The sequence below is a fragment of the Myxine glutinosa genome, chromosome 12 (genome assembly GCF_964187855.1).
Source record: "Myxine glutinosa chromosome 12, kmMyxGlut1.1, whole genome shotgun sequence".
Classification (NCBI taxonomy): Eukaryota; Metazoa; Chordata; class Myxini; order Myxiniformes; family Myxinidae; genus Myxine; species Myxine glutinosa.
The window spans coordinates 76,171,635-76,187,312 of record NC_136272.1 but is presented as its reverse complement, the minus strand read 5'-3'; the positions used below and the strand labels follow the sequence as shown (position 1 = coordinate 76,187,312).

Genomic DNA, 15,678 nt, shown 5'->3' with positions numbered 1-15,678 from the left:
GCTGGTAAGGAGAGTTGGGAAACTAAATATGCTGGTAAGGAGAGTTGGGAAACTAAATATGCTGGTAAGGAGAGTTGGAAAACTAAATATGCTGGTGAGGAGAGATGGGAAACTAACTATGCTGGTAAGGAGAGTTGGGAAACTAACTATGCTGGTAAGGAGAGTTGGGAAACTAAATATGCTGGTAAGGAGAGTTGGGAAACTAAATATGCTGGTAAGGAGAGTTGGGAAACTAAATATGCTGGTAAGGAGAGTTGGGAAACTAAATATGCTGGTAAGGAGAGTTGGGAAAGTAAATATGCTGGTGAGGAGAGTTGGGAAACTAAATATGCTGGTAAGGAGAGTTGGGAAACTAAATATGCTGGTTAGGAGAGTTGGGAAAGTAAATATGCTGGTGAGGAGAGTTGGGAAACTAAATATGCTGGTAAGGAGAGTTGGGAAAGTAAATATGCTGGTGAGGAGAGTTGGGAAACTAAATATGCTGGTAAGGAGAGTTGGGAAACTAAATATGCTGGTGAGGAGAGTTGGGAAACTAAATATGCTGGTAAGGGAGTTGGGAATCTAAATATACTGGTAAGGGAGTTGGGAAACGAAATATGCTGGTAAGGAGAGTTGGGAAACTAAGCAGGCTCGCATTTTTTTGTGAGAATGCTGTAATGCTCAGGAACTCTTGCATAACAATTTACTGCCATCCTTTGGCTTAGGTGCGGTAAGGGTGATAAAGTGCCATAATGGATGTGACATTTCATTTCACCTTTCATGGATATGCCCAAAAGCAGATTTGTTTTCATTTAAATAAGCACCATGTTTAAATGGCATGCAGCAAGTGGAATAGAAACACTCACAGTGTGTCTGAGTTTGGCTTTAACAGCTCACAGGGCATTCCACCAGCATAGGCCCTGATGCAAGAGCAGGCACAAAACAACATGTAAAAAACTCAACAGAGATCATTTGGAATAAAGTCATAGCAGCTGTACACAACACAGTAATAGTTAATACGATGTGACGTTGTGATGACCCAAATGGTCTTTGAAATATATTCAGCATCATAGAGAACAGCCACTGCTGACATGCTTACCGCAGGAGGCGAGTTTTCTTGCCATTCGAGCTATGAGCCATGTTGTTTCCATACATGTTGGTCATGATGAGTCCATGTAGGGTCACCAGTGAACCTTCACAAACAATAGTCCATTCTGAGCCTCACAACTCAAAAGGCATGTTGTTTCCACTTGCTGATGTTTGCTCAATTGGTCAGTGCACTAAGAAATACTAATGATCAGAAAATAAAGTGCAATTTCCTTTTTTAATCAATAAAATGCAAAAGGCTTATTGAGAGGGTGGAACATGCAAAGGCACAATCAACTTAAGGAGTTTACCTAAAAAGAGGACAAACAAAATCTAAAGAATCTAAAGTTTTAGCAGTGGAGTGTGAAATTTAATATCTGAGTGCACATGGCCTATTTTAGTCCCCATTGAAGACCACTGTGTCTGGAATGTTAGAGTTTTCGTGTTTGGATTTTTCAACAAACCATTGAATTGGTTGTGCTTTTGTTAGGGTTAGGGTTAGGGTTGTTAATCGTAATCGTAACCTGGTAAAATCGTAACCATTTTGCTCACAGGATCCCAACATTCGTTTCTCCTAACCCCAACCCCAACCCTAACCCTAACCCTGCGCTCGCGAAGCGAAAAGTGGGGTTAAGCAATCGGGAGCGTGCGTACGTAAGTGTCTGCATTTAAAAAAATTCATTTTCTCAGCAAGAGTTGGTCCGATTGACAGGAAATTTTGCACCATCGGAGCGCCTCCTCCTGTAGAAATTTTTATTGACAATTATGACGTTATAGGTCACGTGGTATGAACACCATCTTATAAAAACGTTGCGCCTCTACTAACTCGAAAACCACTCAATGCAGAAAAAATTAAACATGGCTTATTGTTCTGATTCTGAAAAAACCTGGACTCAACCCTGACACCCTAAACAACTTCAGACCCATCTCCAACCTACCCTTTCTGTCAAAAGTTTTGGAACATGCTGTAGCCACTCAACTTAAACATCACCTCTCTGCCAATAACCTGTATGAAACATTCCAATCCAGATTCCGCTCCAACCACAGTACTGAAACTGCAAAATCACCAACGACCTTCTCCTCTCCTCTGACGCTGGCAACCTCAACATTCTCATCCTCCTCGACCTCAGCGCCGCCTTTGACACCATCAATCACACCATCCTCCTCACCCGACTTGAAACCACCTTTAACATTACCGGCACTGCCCTCTCTTGGATCAAATCATACCTCTCCGACATACGCCAGGTTCATCTCCATCAATAACTGCAAATCCCCCACTGCTCCCCTCCCCCAAGGTGTCCCCCAAGGTTCAGTTCTTGGCCCCCTCCTCTTAATCCTGTACCTGTCCCCCCTTGGTCACTTAATCCGCCGTCATGGTCTCCAATAACACTGCTTCGCCGATGACATCCAGCTTTTCATCTCCACCAAGTCCATCTCCACGCGCCACCCACTCTATCCTGACAAACTGCATCACTGAAATAAAATCCTGGCTTCAAATCAACTTCCTCAAACTTAACTATGATAAATCTGAAATAATCATCATCGGCCCAAAAACGATCACCAAATCCACCCATAACTTTGCCCTCAACATCGACGGTTTCCCAGTATCCACCCCCCCTCACATCCGGAATCTTGGCATCATCTTTGACCAAACCCTCTCCTTCGACAAATACACTAAACAGATCACAAAGGCAGCCTTCTTTCACCTGAAAAACATCGCCCGTCTCCGTCCATCCCTCTCCTCCACGGCTGCAGAAACCCTCATCCACGCCTTCATCACCTCCCGTCTGGACGACTGCAACAGCCTCCTCTTTGGTTCACCCTCAATAATCATCAATAAACTCCAATACATTCAGAACTCCGCTGCCCGTCTACTCACCCATTCCCGGACCCGTGACCACATCACCCCCGTCCTTTACAAGCTTCACTGGCTCCCCATCCCCCAGAGAATCCAGTACAAAATCCTCCTCTTGACCTACAAAGCCCTCCATAACCTGGCCCCATCCGACCTGACTGACTGACCTCCTCTCCAGACACACTCCCACCCACAACCTCTGCTCTGCTGGTACCAACCTCCTGACCACCCCCCCCCCCCCTCCCCATGCAGACCAAATTCAGATCCTGGGGGGGCAGGGCCTTCTCCATCGCTGCTCCCACCCTCTGGAACTCACTACCTCACACCATCAGAGACTCCTCCTCACTCACCACATTCAAAACATCACTCAAGACCCACCTGTTCAACACTGCATTCAACATTTAACCCACAGCATTTAACCCCCGACTATCTCTTCTCCTTCTCCTTCCTTTTGCTTTGATTATTTACCTGTTGATTTTTGTCTTTTTGCACTTGTTTTTTTGTACTCTGTCAACGCGTCTTTGGGCTTCTTGAAAAGCGCGATATAAAATAAATGTATTATTATTATTATTATTATTGTCATGATGAATGTGACGTTAATGATGATGTCATTGGTGCCTTAATTATGACATCATTTGACAAGTACAACTATTAGTCCGATCAGTTTTAAATTTATTGAGTGAGATCTACGCAACAATTATATTGGAGAATGTAAATTTATGATGTCATTAGTCACGTAGTCTGGCAGCCATATTAGATCAATGGAAAAAAACCATTAAAAAAAAAAAACAGAAGAGTTGGCTTGCACCAAGTTGACTGTGTGGGGTACGTATTCCATGAATACCATCTAGTTTCTGCTATGTGGTTGTTGCAATTTTGATTACTATGGACTCTTCAAACTACAAACTCTCCTTTTGATAGAGAGGCTTCCTTATGAAAAATATCAGTGAATGAAAGACGTTTGGATTTCATAATGAACCAGTACTGTCTGTTTCCTGAATGTGAAGTGGATGTATTTGTATAACATACCCGGAGGTCCCGATGCTGGGTTCACAGATTTGATAGTAGGGGTCCTCCATTTCCGTGTCTGCAAAGGTTTCACTCAGATTTACCTATTAGGTGCTAATTGTTCAAATCACCTTTTTCATTAGACAGAAAACTCTTTGTCAAAAGACACCGTGGTATCTTTAAGGTCCACCAAAATAATACGAGGAGTGAGAGGACACCTGACTTCAGGTCAATATGAAGGAAGGCCCCATTTTGTGATGCAACAACGTAACAGTTTCCAGGTGGTTCGGGAATCGAACCCAGACTTGACAACTGAAATGAGTTAAGTGTGCTCCGTCTGCAACATCCCATCAGGATTTATTATCTATTTACTTCATGCAATTTAACTACTCGATGTTATTAATTTTAATTAAACCCATCGATCAATGGAGCCAACTTTACATCTTCACCCAATTTACTATTCCCACACTTCGCAGGCACAAAGGATCCCATGAAATATTCATTTTATTGGCAGTGTCGGTGTGATCAAAGGACTGTTCTTGTAAAATGAGAATTTAAAAAAGCACATGATCTTTTACATGCAAATGATTACTAGTAGTCCGCAAGAATGGCACCAATTTCACAGGACAATGTGCTCCATGATGCAACACCCTGTTAACTAACGTGTTTTAATCCATGTAGGGTTTTAACCCATGTCGGTGTTTTAATCTAACCCTAACCCTAACCCTAACATAACAGCTGTTTTAATCAAATGTGACCATTCTTAATCCAGATCTAGACGTGTCCGACGTGGGCAAACTACCAAACGAGCTAACTCAGCATGATTTGTTTTATTTTTAAAATGTGCTCAAATAACATGTTGGTGTACAGGTGATGTTGTAACACATGCTTGTACAAGTGAAGCATGTACAGCTGAAAAAGTCTGAAAAGTGCAATGCAGGCTGGTATACCATGCGCTTGCGTGCATTATGTTGAAACAAATGCTTAGCATGTGCTGTTTTCTTACATAGAAGCTGCAGCGCTGGTAACGATTCTTTCCCCGACAGAGATCTTCAGGGTGGATGGGAAACCCATCAACAGAAACATGAACTCCATAGCGGTCAGGTGGAAGGGCCCTTGTAGAAATAACCAAAACATATCAGTGTCTCACAAGACGTCTTCCCCATATTGCTAATGTCATCTTATCTCCCCTCTCGTAATCCTTATCTCCCCCACAAGGTTGCTAACTTCTACATTCCTGCTTTTGGTAACGGCTGCTGCTTCAGCAACACACTGCGATGGAGCAACAATCCGTCCACAGTAAATTCTCATTTATATAAATGTCACATGTCCATGGGGCGTCTGGAGCATAAGTATCATTGTTAGTGTCATCCACTTTCTACTCTATGCATAGGATTCAGTACACGATGGAGTCACTCCCAGCTCCCAGCGTGAAAAAGAGCACAGCTTTCAAAAGCAACCTTGCCCCATACCCCTACATATGAACACACACTTGGTCATTGGAGGAGGCTTTCTTCCTATGTTGTATTTTCAGGGTGCAAGTCTCATGGAGAAGTTTGTGCACTCTGGCTATCAGTGACGCCATCTTTATGACGTCCCTTTTGTCTCTGCAATCAGCGAGAAAATTGAGAAATTTCTCCCTCTCCATACAGGGAAAACCCTCTATCCTTTAAAACCACGACGTAGCTGTACTCCATGCTATAAAATGCTGAGTGTCAGGTAAGCAAGTTGCACGTACCAATTTTTTTTTAGTTTTTGGAATGACTCGGCCAGGGTTGGGATCAAATTGTCAACCTCCCAGGTTCAGAGCAGACGCTCTAGCTATTATGCCACTGAATATTACAGTGCTGATCACCTACAGCAGGTGACATGCCACCCCAGAATGTCAACTTGTACCATCAAGTAGAGTATCAGTGGCAGCTATTCCATTCAAACAAATAATACTCAAAGAAAAAAATATTGCAGCAAATAATATATTCTCTTTGCATGTTGGAATGTATGTGACTGTTAATCAGCTCAATGCTGCAAATACAAGGATTGCTTTTCATGGTGGGATCTACTCAAGGTTGATGTCAACTTAGTCAGACAAGGTTAAACTTTGTTAAGTTAATTGTTGGAAAGTGTGAATTGTATGTGGTACTAGCTGAAGTACCTGGCGTTGCCTGAGGAAATTCAATGAAATATGAACCACCTTTAGAGGCCATTTTCCCCCACAGAGCAGGGGTTGGCCTTTTTTGAGCACTGTGGTCCCCTTTTTGAAGCAATGTTTTTACGGCCGGATGCCCTTCCTGCCACAAACCCTGTTAGTTGCCTCTTGCGACACACAGGGAATTACCAGTGAACTGGTACTCAATTTGCCGACCTTAGAAGGACGACAGGCTGAGTCAACCCCCCTGGTGTTAATTCAGCGATCGACCGGGATTCGAAACCAGGATCCGAGAATCCCAACCCGGCACCCTAATCGCTACGCCAACACCAGGCAAAATTCAATGAAATGTGTATTTAAATATTTCCTGCAAGACAATCACAAAACGTATTACTCGGTCGCTCCCGGGAAACCAAAAAACAGGCAGTGTATAAGCACAAGACCTGAAGGCCAATTATCTGGTTTTATCTGGGGTCAATTTTTTAAAAAATCTGAACATAGCTCTTCTCAACCTTCCTCTGGATGAAAGAGGAGGCTATGCAAAGTTTGGTTGCACTTGCACTTGTTTGTCTTGCAGGGACAAACAAACAAATTCTGCATAAACAAACAAACAAACTTTGTTCTCTATATATTAGATGCAACCAAAAAGGAAAATGATTAAATTGACTAAAGAGTTGAGGGCTCTTGTCATCATCAATCACTGTACCATACTCTCAACAGAATGCCAGTGCTTCCGATGGAGTCTCTTGGTAAAAATGATGCAAGGTGGTTTGCCAATCCTTGCCAGCAATCAATCAGGGTAGCAATTTGGAATTTGGCCAGGATGTCGGTGATAACTCGCCTATTCGTGGAGAAAGATACCGAGGGATACTAAACATCCACCAACGACCAGTGCTGGCAGACAGTTGGTCCAACTTAATGTCCTCCCAAGGGATGACACTGATGCATCATCCTGCATGAGAAGCACTCCGGTGACACGGTTTATACCTGGGTCGAGATTCAATCCCAGACTAGACAGCTCAGCTACAAAGTGAGTGAACATGTCTCAAGCTTTACTTAACTCTATATTGGAGATTGCGGTCAGATTTTTATATAGTGTGTGTGAGTGTTTGTGAAGTTGGGTGGAAGGCTTAGAGTCCAACATGGTCATTTTTTAACATCATTAGTTTTATGTAATTTATAAACTAATTTTCATGGGTGAAAACGTTTGTGACTTTCTGATATAATAATGCTCGTTACTTGTAGGGTTGCGCACGTTTGCCAAAAATGCCTTACGGTGTATAGCAGAATATCATGCGACCATGGCTGGAGTCCTTTTCCACCTCACAAGGTGCAGAGCGAATCGCTGAAACAAGGTAAACCATGTTACCCAGGTGCGTTTGGTCATGCTGATAACTAAACTGGTTCTCCTGTGAAAATCCTGCAGGAAAACATCAGAAGATCTACTTATGACATCAGGGATTATCATACAATCAACAAAGGTGTCTTTTTCCTGGTACACCTGATATCAAATCACAAATCAAACATTTGAAACATATCCATAGTGTATCTTCATCAAAAATGCAAAAATAAAAAAAATTTAACAGTCGAGATTGAGGTTCATGAAATGAATGAATGAATGAATGATCGTTTTAAGGCCATTTTCTCCCCACTAGAGCGGGGGTTGGCCTTGCGGGCCCCTTCACAATCATGGTTCCCTGTTTGAGGCAATGTTTTTATGGCCGGATGCCCTTCCTGACGCCAACCCTTGGTCGCCTCTTATGATGCGCAGGGATACGGTGCACCTATTCTAAACCGGGGTACACACCGGGATCATTCATCCCAGCAAGCTGGTACTCAATTCATGAAAGAGGTTCATGAAAGAGCTGAATAACAGAAATATGACATTCACAGGGAAATGGAGTAGAAAGTGCTGACATAGATGGGAGGTTGGAGAGATGGAGAAGGAGCAAACACACAAGCAACCTTCATGGAGACATACAAACAGGAAAAAGAAATGGAGTGGGTTAAGTCATCAAGGAGCCTTTAAGCTCACAGAAAGCTGACAAAGTAGCCAAGGCCAGGATAAATGTGGAAACGTGTGTGTAGACAGTAGACTCGAGAATATTAAACATCCTGCATGGAAATAGGGGAAAACATAAGATGGTGATGACTCATCATTTTAAAGGATAAGGAGAGAACATAATTGGACAAGCTCAGGGAGGGGATTCCACAGTCGTGACGAGGGGGACAAAAGATTGGAGATAAGCAGTTAGCCTAGATTTGGGGATCGTAGGGTTTGATTTTATTGGGTTGTTGCAGGTGGGCTTAATATGAGAGAAAATTGCTCGGCCACCAACCTGTCTGTGGTGGGATAGTAGTACACCCTATACTTCAAATTCCTGCCAAGTTACTTCAATTCTCGTCAGGACTTTAAGTTCCACCACTTGCAGAGGTGCAAGGTGAGATATGGTGGCAGCAGCCTAGAGGGCAAAGTTATATTCCATAGCCCTGCAGGTGAATGTTTGGCACATTATTCGGAGCTGAGAGTGGTTGACTCATGCCTAAGCTAGTGGAAGGATCCAAGGTGACTCGCCACCCTACAGGCGAGTTTGTATAAATAATTGGCACATAGAGAAAAGGTCATCACAGATCAAGAGTCCAAGGTGTTCCAAAGATTGCACCTCCACCAAAGATCGACTGCAAATGTAAACTGAAGGATTCACCATACGGTTTGTGTGTGTGTGTGTGTGTGTGTGTGTGTGTGTGTGTGTGTGTGTGTGTGTGTGTGTGTGTGTGTGTGTGTGTGTGTGTGTGTGTGTGTGTGACGTGTGTGTGTTATATATACACACACACATACACAGTGGAATGAGCGTATGAGACTTTGAAGCAATATGACACATTCCAGGTGATTAACCATTCATTTTTTTCCCAAATTGACAACAACAACAACAACAACATGCATTTTAAGGCCATTTTCCCTGCTAGAGCGGGGGTTAGCCTTGCAGTCCCCATGACAATCTTCTCCATCTTGCCCTATTTTCTGCATCTCTCCTTGTTAACCCCCTTGCCCGCATTTCTTCTTCCACCATCTTTAGCCAAGTCTTTCTTGGTCTTCCCCATCCTCTACTTCCTTCTACATTCATTTCCATCACTCTTCTCAACCAGTCACTTTCATCCTTCCTCAACACATGACCAAACCATCTCAACCTGTTCCTCTTCACAGCATCAATCACAGGCTCTATTCCCATCATCTTTCGCAATTCATCATTTGTCTTCCTCTCTCTCAACGGTTCACCATTTGTCTCTCTCCGCACATCCGTCGAACCATTCGCATTCGCACGTCGAACCATTCCCAAATTGACAGACAGTTGCTATGTGGAGGGACAGTTGCTATGCCTGCCTGTCATTAGTGTGAGAGGCTCTCCGATCAAGAGTGGAGTCTTTTACAAAGTGTTACACAGGGTTTTCCAATGACGCCAAGAGGGTTCACATAAACCAGGAATAAGATATGTCCCAAAAACACCACTTTGAGGGACTCCAGCCTCCAATGAAAGGGCAGCATTTGTTGCGAGCATGAAGAGAAAAATCCATTATCCAGTGAAGTAAAGGAATCCAGAAACACTTGGCGGAGAATTTAACAATCAGAGCTGGGTGCTCGATGGTGTCAAATGCTCGGGAGATGTGCTGAGAGCCTGCTCTGACCTCTTGCTTGAGGTTCAGAGCGTCCATCCATTGCTGGGTTACCAGGAGCACAGTGGAGCGGCCATGATGGAAACTAAATTGGTAATCTGATGGGAAAGAATTACAGAGATAGGTTCACTGAGATTAATGATTTCATTACCTTGCTGATTATAACAAGACTTACTGCTCTGTAGTTCAGTCGGTCTGTTTTGGCACCTTTCTCATGGAAAGGAATGTCATAAACTATCTTCTAATGTGAGGGGAGGAAACTTTTCCATGTAATGAGCTCAAGCTCCTCCATGAGCATGACGGGGGTTGAGAGTGTCAGAGCTGGAGATATGAGCTAGAAAAGGGGCAAGGAAAGAGGGGGTGAAGGAATAGTGAAAAGAGGGGGAAGGAGATAAATACTTTAACATTCACACAAGTAATGAGCTGTCCAATATTTTCTGCACGTTCCTGCACTATACCTTTCCTTATTACCTCTGCCACCGAAGGTAGACATAGGTCATGTCTTCACCCCGTTTGTATGTCTGACAGTTTCTTTATTTGTGAGCAGCATCTCTCAAGAAGGTGTAGACAGATTTGGACAAAAATTGGTGTACAGGTTTGCGTGTGTGACAATAACGAATTGATTTCGATGCTGGTGAAGATCCAGATCCGGTTGCTCAATTTCCTTTTCATTTTTTATGTGATCCTTCACCATTGAGAGTTGGGCAAAAATGATAGCATGATATCTCAAAAAGTTATGGATGGATTTGGACTGAACTTGGTGGATGAGTTGGGTTGTGAATAGGACTAATCGAGTAGGTTTTAGTGAAACAGATCTGGATGGTCAATTATTTTCATTTTTTAAGTGATTCTTCACCGATGACAGATGGGACCAAAAACGATATATGGCATGATATCTCAAAAAGTTGTGGACAGTTCAGACGAAACTTGGTAGATGAGTTGGTGGCATGACAAGGACGAATTGCTTTAATTCCGGTTAAGGTCAGGATCCGGCCTTTCAGTGAGATATAACACGTAAACTCTCCAGCCTGGCGGAAGTATGCGCTCCACCAAGTGCTGTTCTAGTTCTTTATGTGATAAAACCTTCCTATGCAAGACATTATCTCCAACATTATAACAGCCAAGTTCTGCTCTCCAACCACAATTTTTTTTAACTTCTCGCTACAAAATCTCATTAAATGGTCATGTTGCCAACTTTCAATCCTATAAATTGTGGATTTTGCTGCGAATTATTATCCAGAAATTACATTAAATGTATCAGCATTTTATATATTGGTGGCTCTTACCCTTGCCCATGATCGTGAGTCGTGTGGCCCCGTTGATGCTGCCATAGTGCGGTGTCACGTGAGATACTAATGGTTGTGCAGCGACTCCTATAAAGAGAACACACACAGTTTCTCCTCAGGTGATAAATTAGCAATGTATTCATGGAGGAGACATTCATGCCTTATTTTAACAACAAAATTCTGAACTGGATTGAGCTGGAGCCAAACTTTAAATTACAACTTCAATGTTTTACAACATTCACATGTTCTATTTTAATGTTCAAATCTAAGCAATCTATATATATATAAGTGTGTGTGTGTGTGTGTGTGTGTGTGTGTGTGTGTGTGTGTGTGTGTGTGTGTGTGTGTGTGTGTGTGTGATGTTACCGATAGACTCCTAAACGGAGAGGCTTACGTGCTTGATATTTGACATAGACATGGCCATTGAGCCTGGGACGAACATGGCCGAACTCAAAATATTTGACGATCCATATTTTTTATTCATATTTACCTCAGCGCATTTCAGCGCACGGAATCAAGGGAATCAGAGCAGGTGCGCGCTGATTCGCTCAGAGCGATCACGTGATGACGCTATGACGCTATGAACGCTATGAACGCTATGACGCTATGAACGCTATGAAAAAAAAAATCGCTATGACGCTATGAAAAAAAAATCGCTATGACGCTATGAAACGATATGAACGCTATGACGCTATGAAAAAAAAAAATCGCTCACTTTGCCAAGGGGCTCGCTCCCCCCCCCGTTCCCCTCCCCTCCCCTTCCCCCCCCCTCCCCCTCCCCTCCCCTTCCCCCCCCCCCTCCCCCTCCCCCTCCCCTCCCCCGCCCGGCAATGCCGGGTACTTCTGCTAGTGTAAAATAAACTAATGATATCACAATCAATTGACATAAAGTTGTTGTGGAAAGGGGAGCAGTTTCAATGTTTAAATTGAAAAGTAAACACTGAAGAACAGTCTTAGAAGGATAGACCAACCAAACTCAAGCAGCCGGGACACAGTGCAAAACTGATCTACCAAAAATATATATATTACAGATGTGTACAATTTAATTTATAGATTAAGATCAAAGTTGTCACCCCCCTGGATGAGTCAAGTTTGCACATCACTTGCTGAAAAAAGTAGAGTCTGTGTTTTGCAAGAAGACTATAGATGTTTGCATGGTATGTGCCTGAGAGGTTCTCGATGATCTAAAGGTCCAAAGGGTACATTCCAATAGTAATTCAGGTCTAAGGGATTGAAAAGGTATAATTAATTTTACAAGCAAAATAAATCTCTCACAAAAAGGTCGAAAAAGGTCCAAATAGTCAATGATCCAAGTTGTCTAACATGTCTGAGGTGTAAGGGTGTCGAAATGGTGCTAATGTCCAAGAAGTCTAAAAGGACTTAAGGGGTGATATGGTCTCACTCCAGAGGTTCTCGGGGTTGAAAGGGTATAAAGTGTCGAAAGAGTATTAAATGTAAAAGGGGTCTTGTAGTCTTGGGGGTCTTGGGTACCTTCAAGGTTTTAGGAGTCATGAGGGTCTTGAGGGTGGTTTAAAGGGTCGTTTAAAAGGTCTTAAGGGTCTTGGGTTTTTGGGGATCTTAAGAATCTTAGGAGCCTTAAGGATGTTAGGGGTTTTGGGGGTCTTAAGGGGCTTTCATCCGCAGCTCAATGGAATACTGCTCTCCCCTCTGGGCTGGTGCTCCTGCCTCACACCTAGCTCGTCTTCACGCTGTTGAAACCAAAGCATTCAGAATCATTGGAATCTCCCGCGATGAAGCTAACTCCAAGGGCCTCTTACTCACTCACCGCAGGCAGGTTGGTGGTCTTTCCATCTTCTACCGACTCCTCTCTGGCCTTGCCCCCCCCCCCCCCCCCCCCCCAGCTCTCTCTGGGCTCTGTCCCGCAAATATTCCTACAGGTCGCACAAGATCTGCCTGCAACCCTCTTATGGTCAAACTGCCAAAATCAAGACTCTCTGCTCACCTTCACTCCTTCATTCCTCTCTTCTCCCGCCTCTGGAACAAACTCCCTCACTCTCTTCAATCCCACTCCTCCCTCCAGGTCTTTAAAACAGCTGTTCACCACCATCTCTTATCTTCCCCCATCCAAAACCTTGATCTTTTCTACCCCCGCTAATTTCACCCCAATTCCACTTTTTTGAAATACCAACTTCTGTCCTGGAAGTCCTTGGTGTCCTTGTGTTTTATACTTCTCCCTCCACCCCCCCCCCCCCTTCCCACGCCTCCTCCCCCCCAAGCCCTCTCCCTTCCACACATCTCCCTGCTCTCAAATGTTGTGTTTGTGTGCTTCCCCTTCTCTCCCCATCTTGTTTTCCGCTCCCTCTTTTTGTGTGTTTTGTTTGTCTGGTTGATTTGTTTGTGAAGTAAATGTTAGCTCTTTCACGAGCCTCGATTCAGTATTTAAAAAAAAAAAAAAAAAAAAAAAAGTCTTTAGCGGTCCTTAGGGGTGTTTGGGGTTCTTAAGGTTCTAGAATATCTTAGCTTAGGCATACATAGGGTCGGTCTCAAGGGGTCTAAATGTATAGGGAGGTCTAAGGGGTCTAAAGGATTTAATGTCTAATGACGTCTGAAGGTTCTTCAAAGGTTTAAGGGGTCTCAGCAGTCTAAAGGGTCAAAAGGTTTAAAACGGTATGTTCCAATAGTATGTAATTAATAGATGAACGTGTAGTCAGGGTGCAACTGATGTTCAAACAGTACAAATTAAGAGACATATACCGGGGCTTCATGGTTTCACGGATGGACCATCTTTTTTGGTTTTACTGTATACACTGTATTCATCGATTATTTTATGATTCTCAATAATTCTGTCATCTTTGAAAACATAATAGATGACCATTGAACCAAAACTGCTGTGTCTGCCTCATTACTAGAATATACAAAACCTACATTATTCTACAATTAATTGCATAGTGAACAGTTACTACAAGCACCTTGCAGGCAAACCATGCATGAAAACAGCTTGCAAGGAAAATCTGAGGCCTACGTATACAGCAGCCAGTGCTCAAGGCACAACTGTGTCAGACAGGATGGCACAGAGGCGGAACATTTACCTTGGAGCCGTCTAATCTGGGTCCGAATTACGACTTGCCAATAAACTGTTGGATTGGTGTTTTGCAGACATCGATAAGTTTGCCATCCATCGGAGGGACGTTAAGCTGATTGTCCCATTTCCTAGCATTTGTGAACGATGCCAACAAAAAAAGTCTTGGGCAAAGAGTCGGTGAGTTTTCCCCGCAAGCATGAACAAACTCAATATTCCTCCCATGACTACTACCGATAAAAGGCATCGGGAAACCACCCAGTGATCCTTCCCATGAGATTGCTTTAGCAGCACTCAATCTGCATCCGGGCAGAACACCAGAGAGAGAGAGAGACTTTTGTGTGCTTTTATTATAAAGGTATCAAAACACACACGTAAAACACCACAAATTTTTACAAGAAAAGGAAGTTGTACAAGCAAAAAAGATGTATATATATATGTGGACATTGAGCTTAAGTAAAATTTACAAAAACAAACAACACCTCATCTGTAAAAATAAATCGTCGTTCACACTGCCGAAACTCAAATGGTAAAACTGCTCTAATTTTATCCGGGCCGACGCCATTCCTTCAAAGCAAAAGAGCACATTTTCATCTCTGCCACTCAATTTGATCTTCCTAGGATTATAAATTGCAAGTTTAGCAATCCCGCACAGAAAATTCAAGAAAGGGACCACTGTCTTGCTCTTGGTGCTCCTTTCAATATCATACACAAAAATTGGAACAGAAAAAACAAACTTAAATTTACAAGCATTACACCTAGGTCCCCCGTCAGTGAAGTGATGTAAGTTGACAAAGTGGAAGACGCAGAAAACATGCTATGATATGATATTTCGCTCACAAGGTTCAGACATACATGGTGGCGGCCATCTTGGATTTTGACGTGGTGACCCAATTTTCAATAGCGTTCTTCCTTATGCCGAGATACACCCACACACCAGATTAGAAGTTGGTACTTCGCTTATTTTTCAAGATATTCCGCTCACAAGGTTCAGACATACATGGCGGCGGCCATCTTGGATTTTGACGTGGCGACCCAATTTTAAACAGCCTTCTTGCTTGTGCCAATATACACCCACACACCAGATTAGAAGTTGGCACTTCGCTTATTTTTCAAGATATTTCGCTCACAAGGTTCAGACATATATGGTGACGGCCATCTTGGATTTTGACGTGGCGACCCAATTTTAAACAGCGTTCTTCCTTGTGCCTAGATACAGCCACACACCAGATTAGAAGTTGGTACTTCGCTTATTTTTCAAGATATTCATCTCACAAGGTTCAGACATACATGGCATCAGACATACATGGTGGCGGCCATCTTGGATTTTGACGTGGGTTGCACCCACACATCAAATTCGAATGCGGTCCTTCGCTTACGCATGCACGCACGCACGCCCGCACGCAAACACGCACGCCCACACGCACGCAGGCACGGACGGACGGACACAGGGGAAAACCATAGTCCCCCTTTCGCTCCGCTGTGCGACGGGGGACAATAAAATAACTGTTGGAGGAAACAAAATAGGGGTACCAATCTCCTACATTCCACGAAAGCATGGGTCACATTTTCAGCCTCTTCACAAAAAAGACAAACATTCTGTACA

General features: G+C 43.3%; 1 protein-coding gene across 1 annotated transcript in view; it reads right to left on the bottom strand.

Moving 5' to 3' along the window:
• Window positions 1-15,678, bottom strand: part of PKHD1L1 (PKHD1 like 1) — a 513,959-nt gene that overhangs the window by 475,355 nt on the left and 22,926 nt on the right. The window contains exons 3-8 of the mRNA XM_078766275.1: window positions 11,033-11,119; window positions 7,350-7,494; window positions 4,935-5,043; window positions 3,950-4,007; window positions 1,079-1,172; window positions 846-899 (exon numbers count right to left, since the gene is read on the bottom strand). Of these exons, the coding sequence (XP_078622401.1) occupies window positions 846-899; window positions 1,079-1,172; window positions 3,950-4,007; window positions 4,935-5,043; window positions 7,350-7,494; window positions 11,033-11,119 (547 nt within the window). The remainder of the gene's footprint in view (window positions 1-845; window positions 900-1,078; window positions 1,173-3,949; window positions 4,008-4,934; window positions 5,044-7,349; window positions 7,495-11,032; window positions 11,120-15,678) is intronic.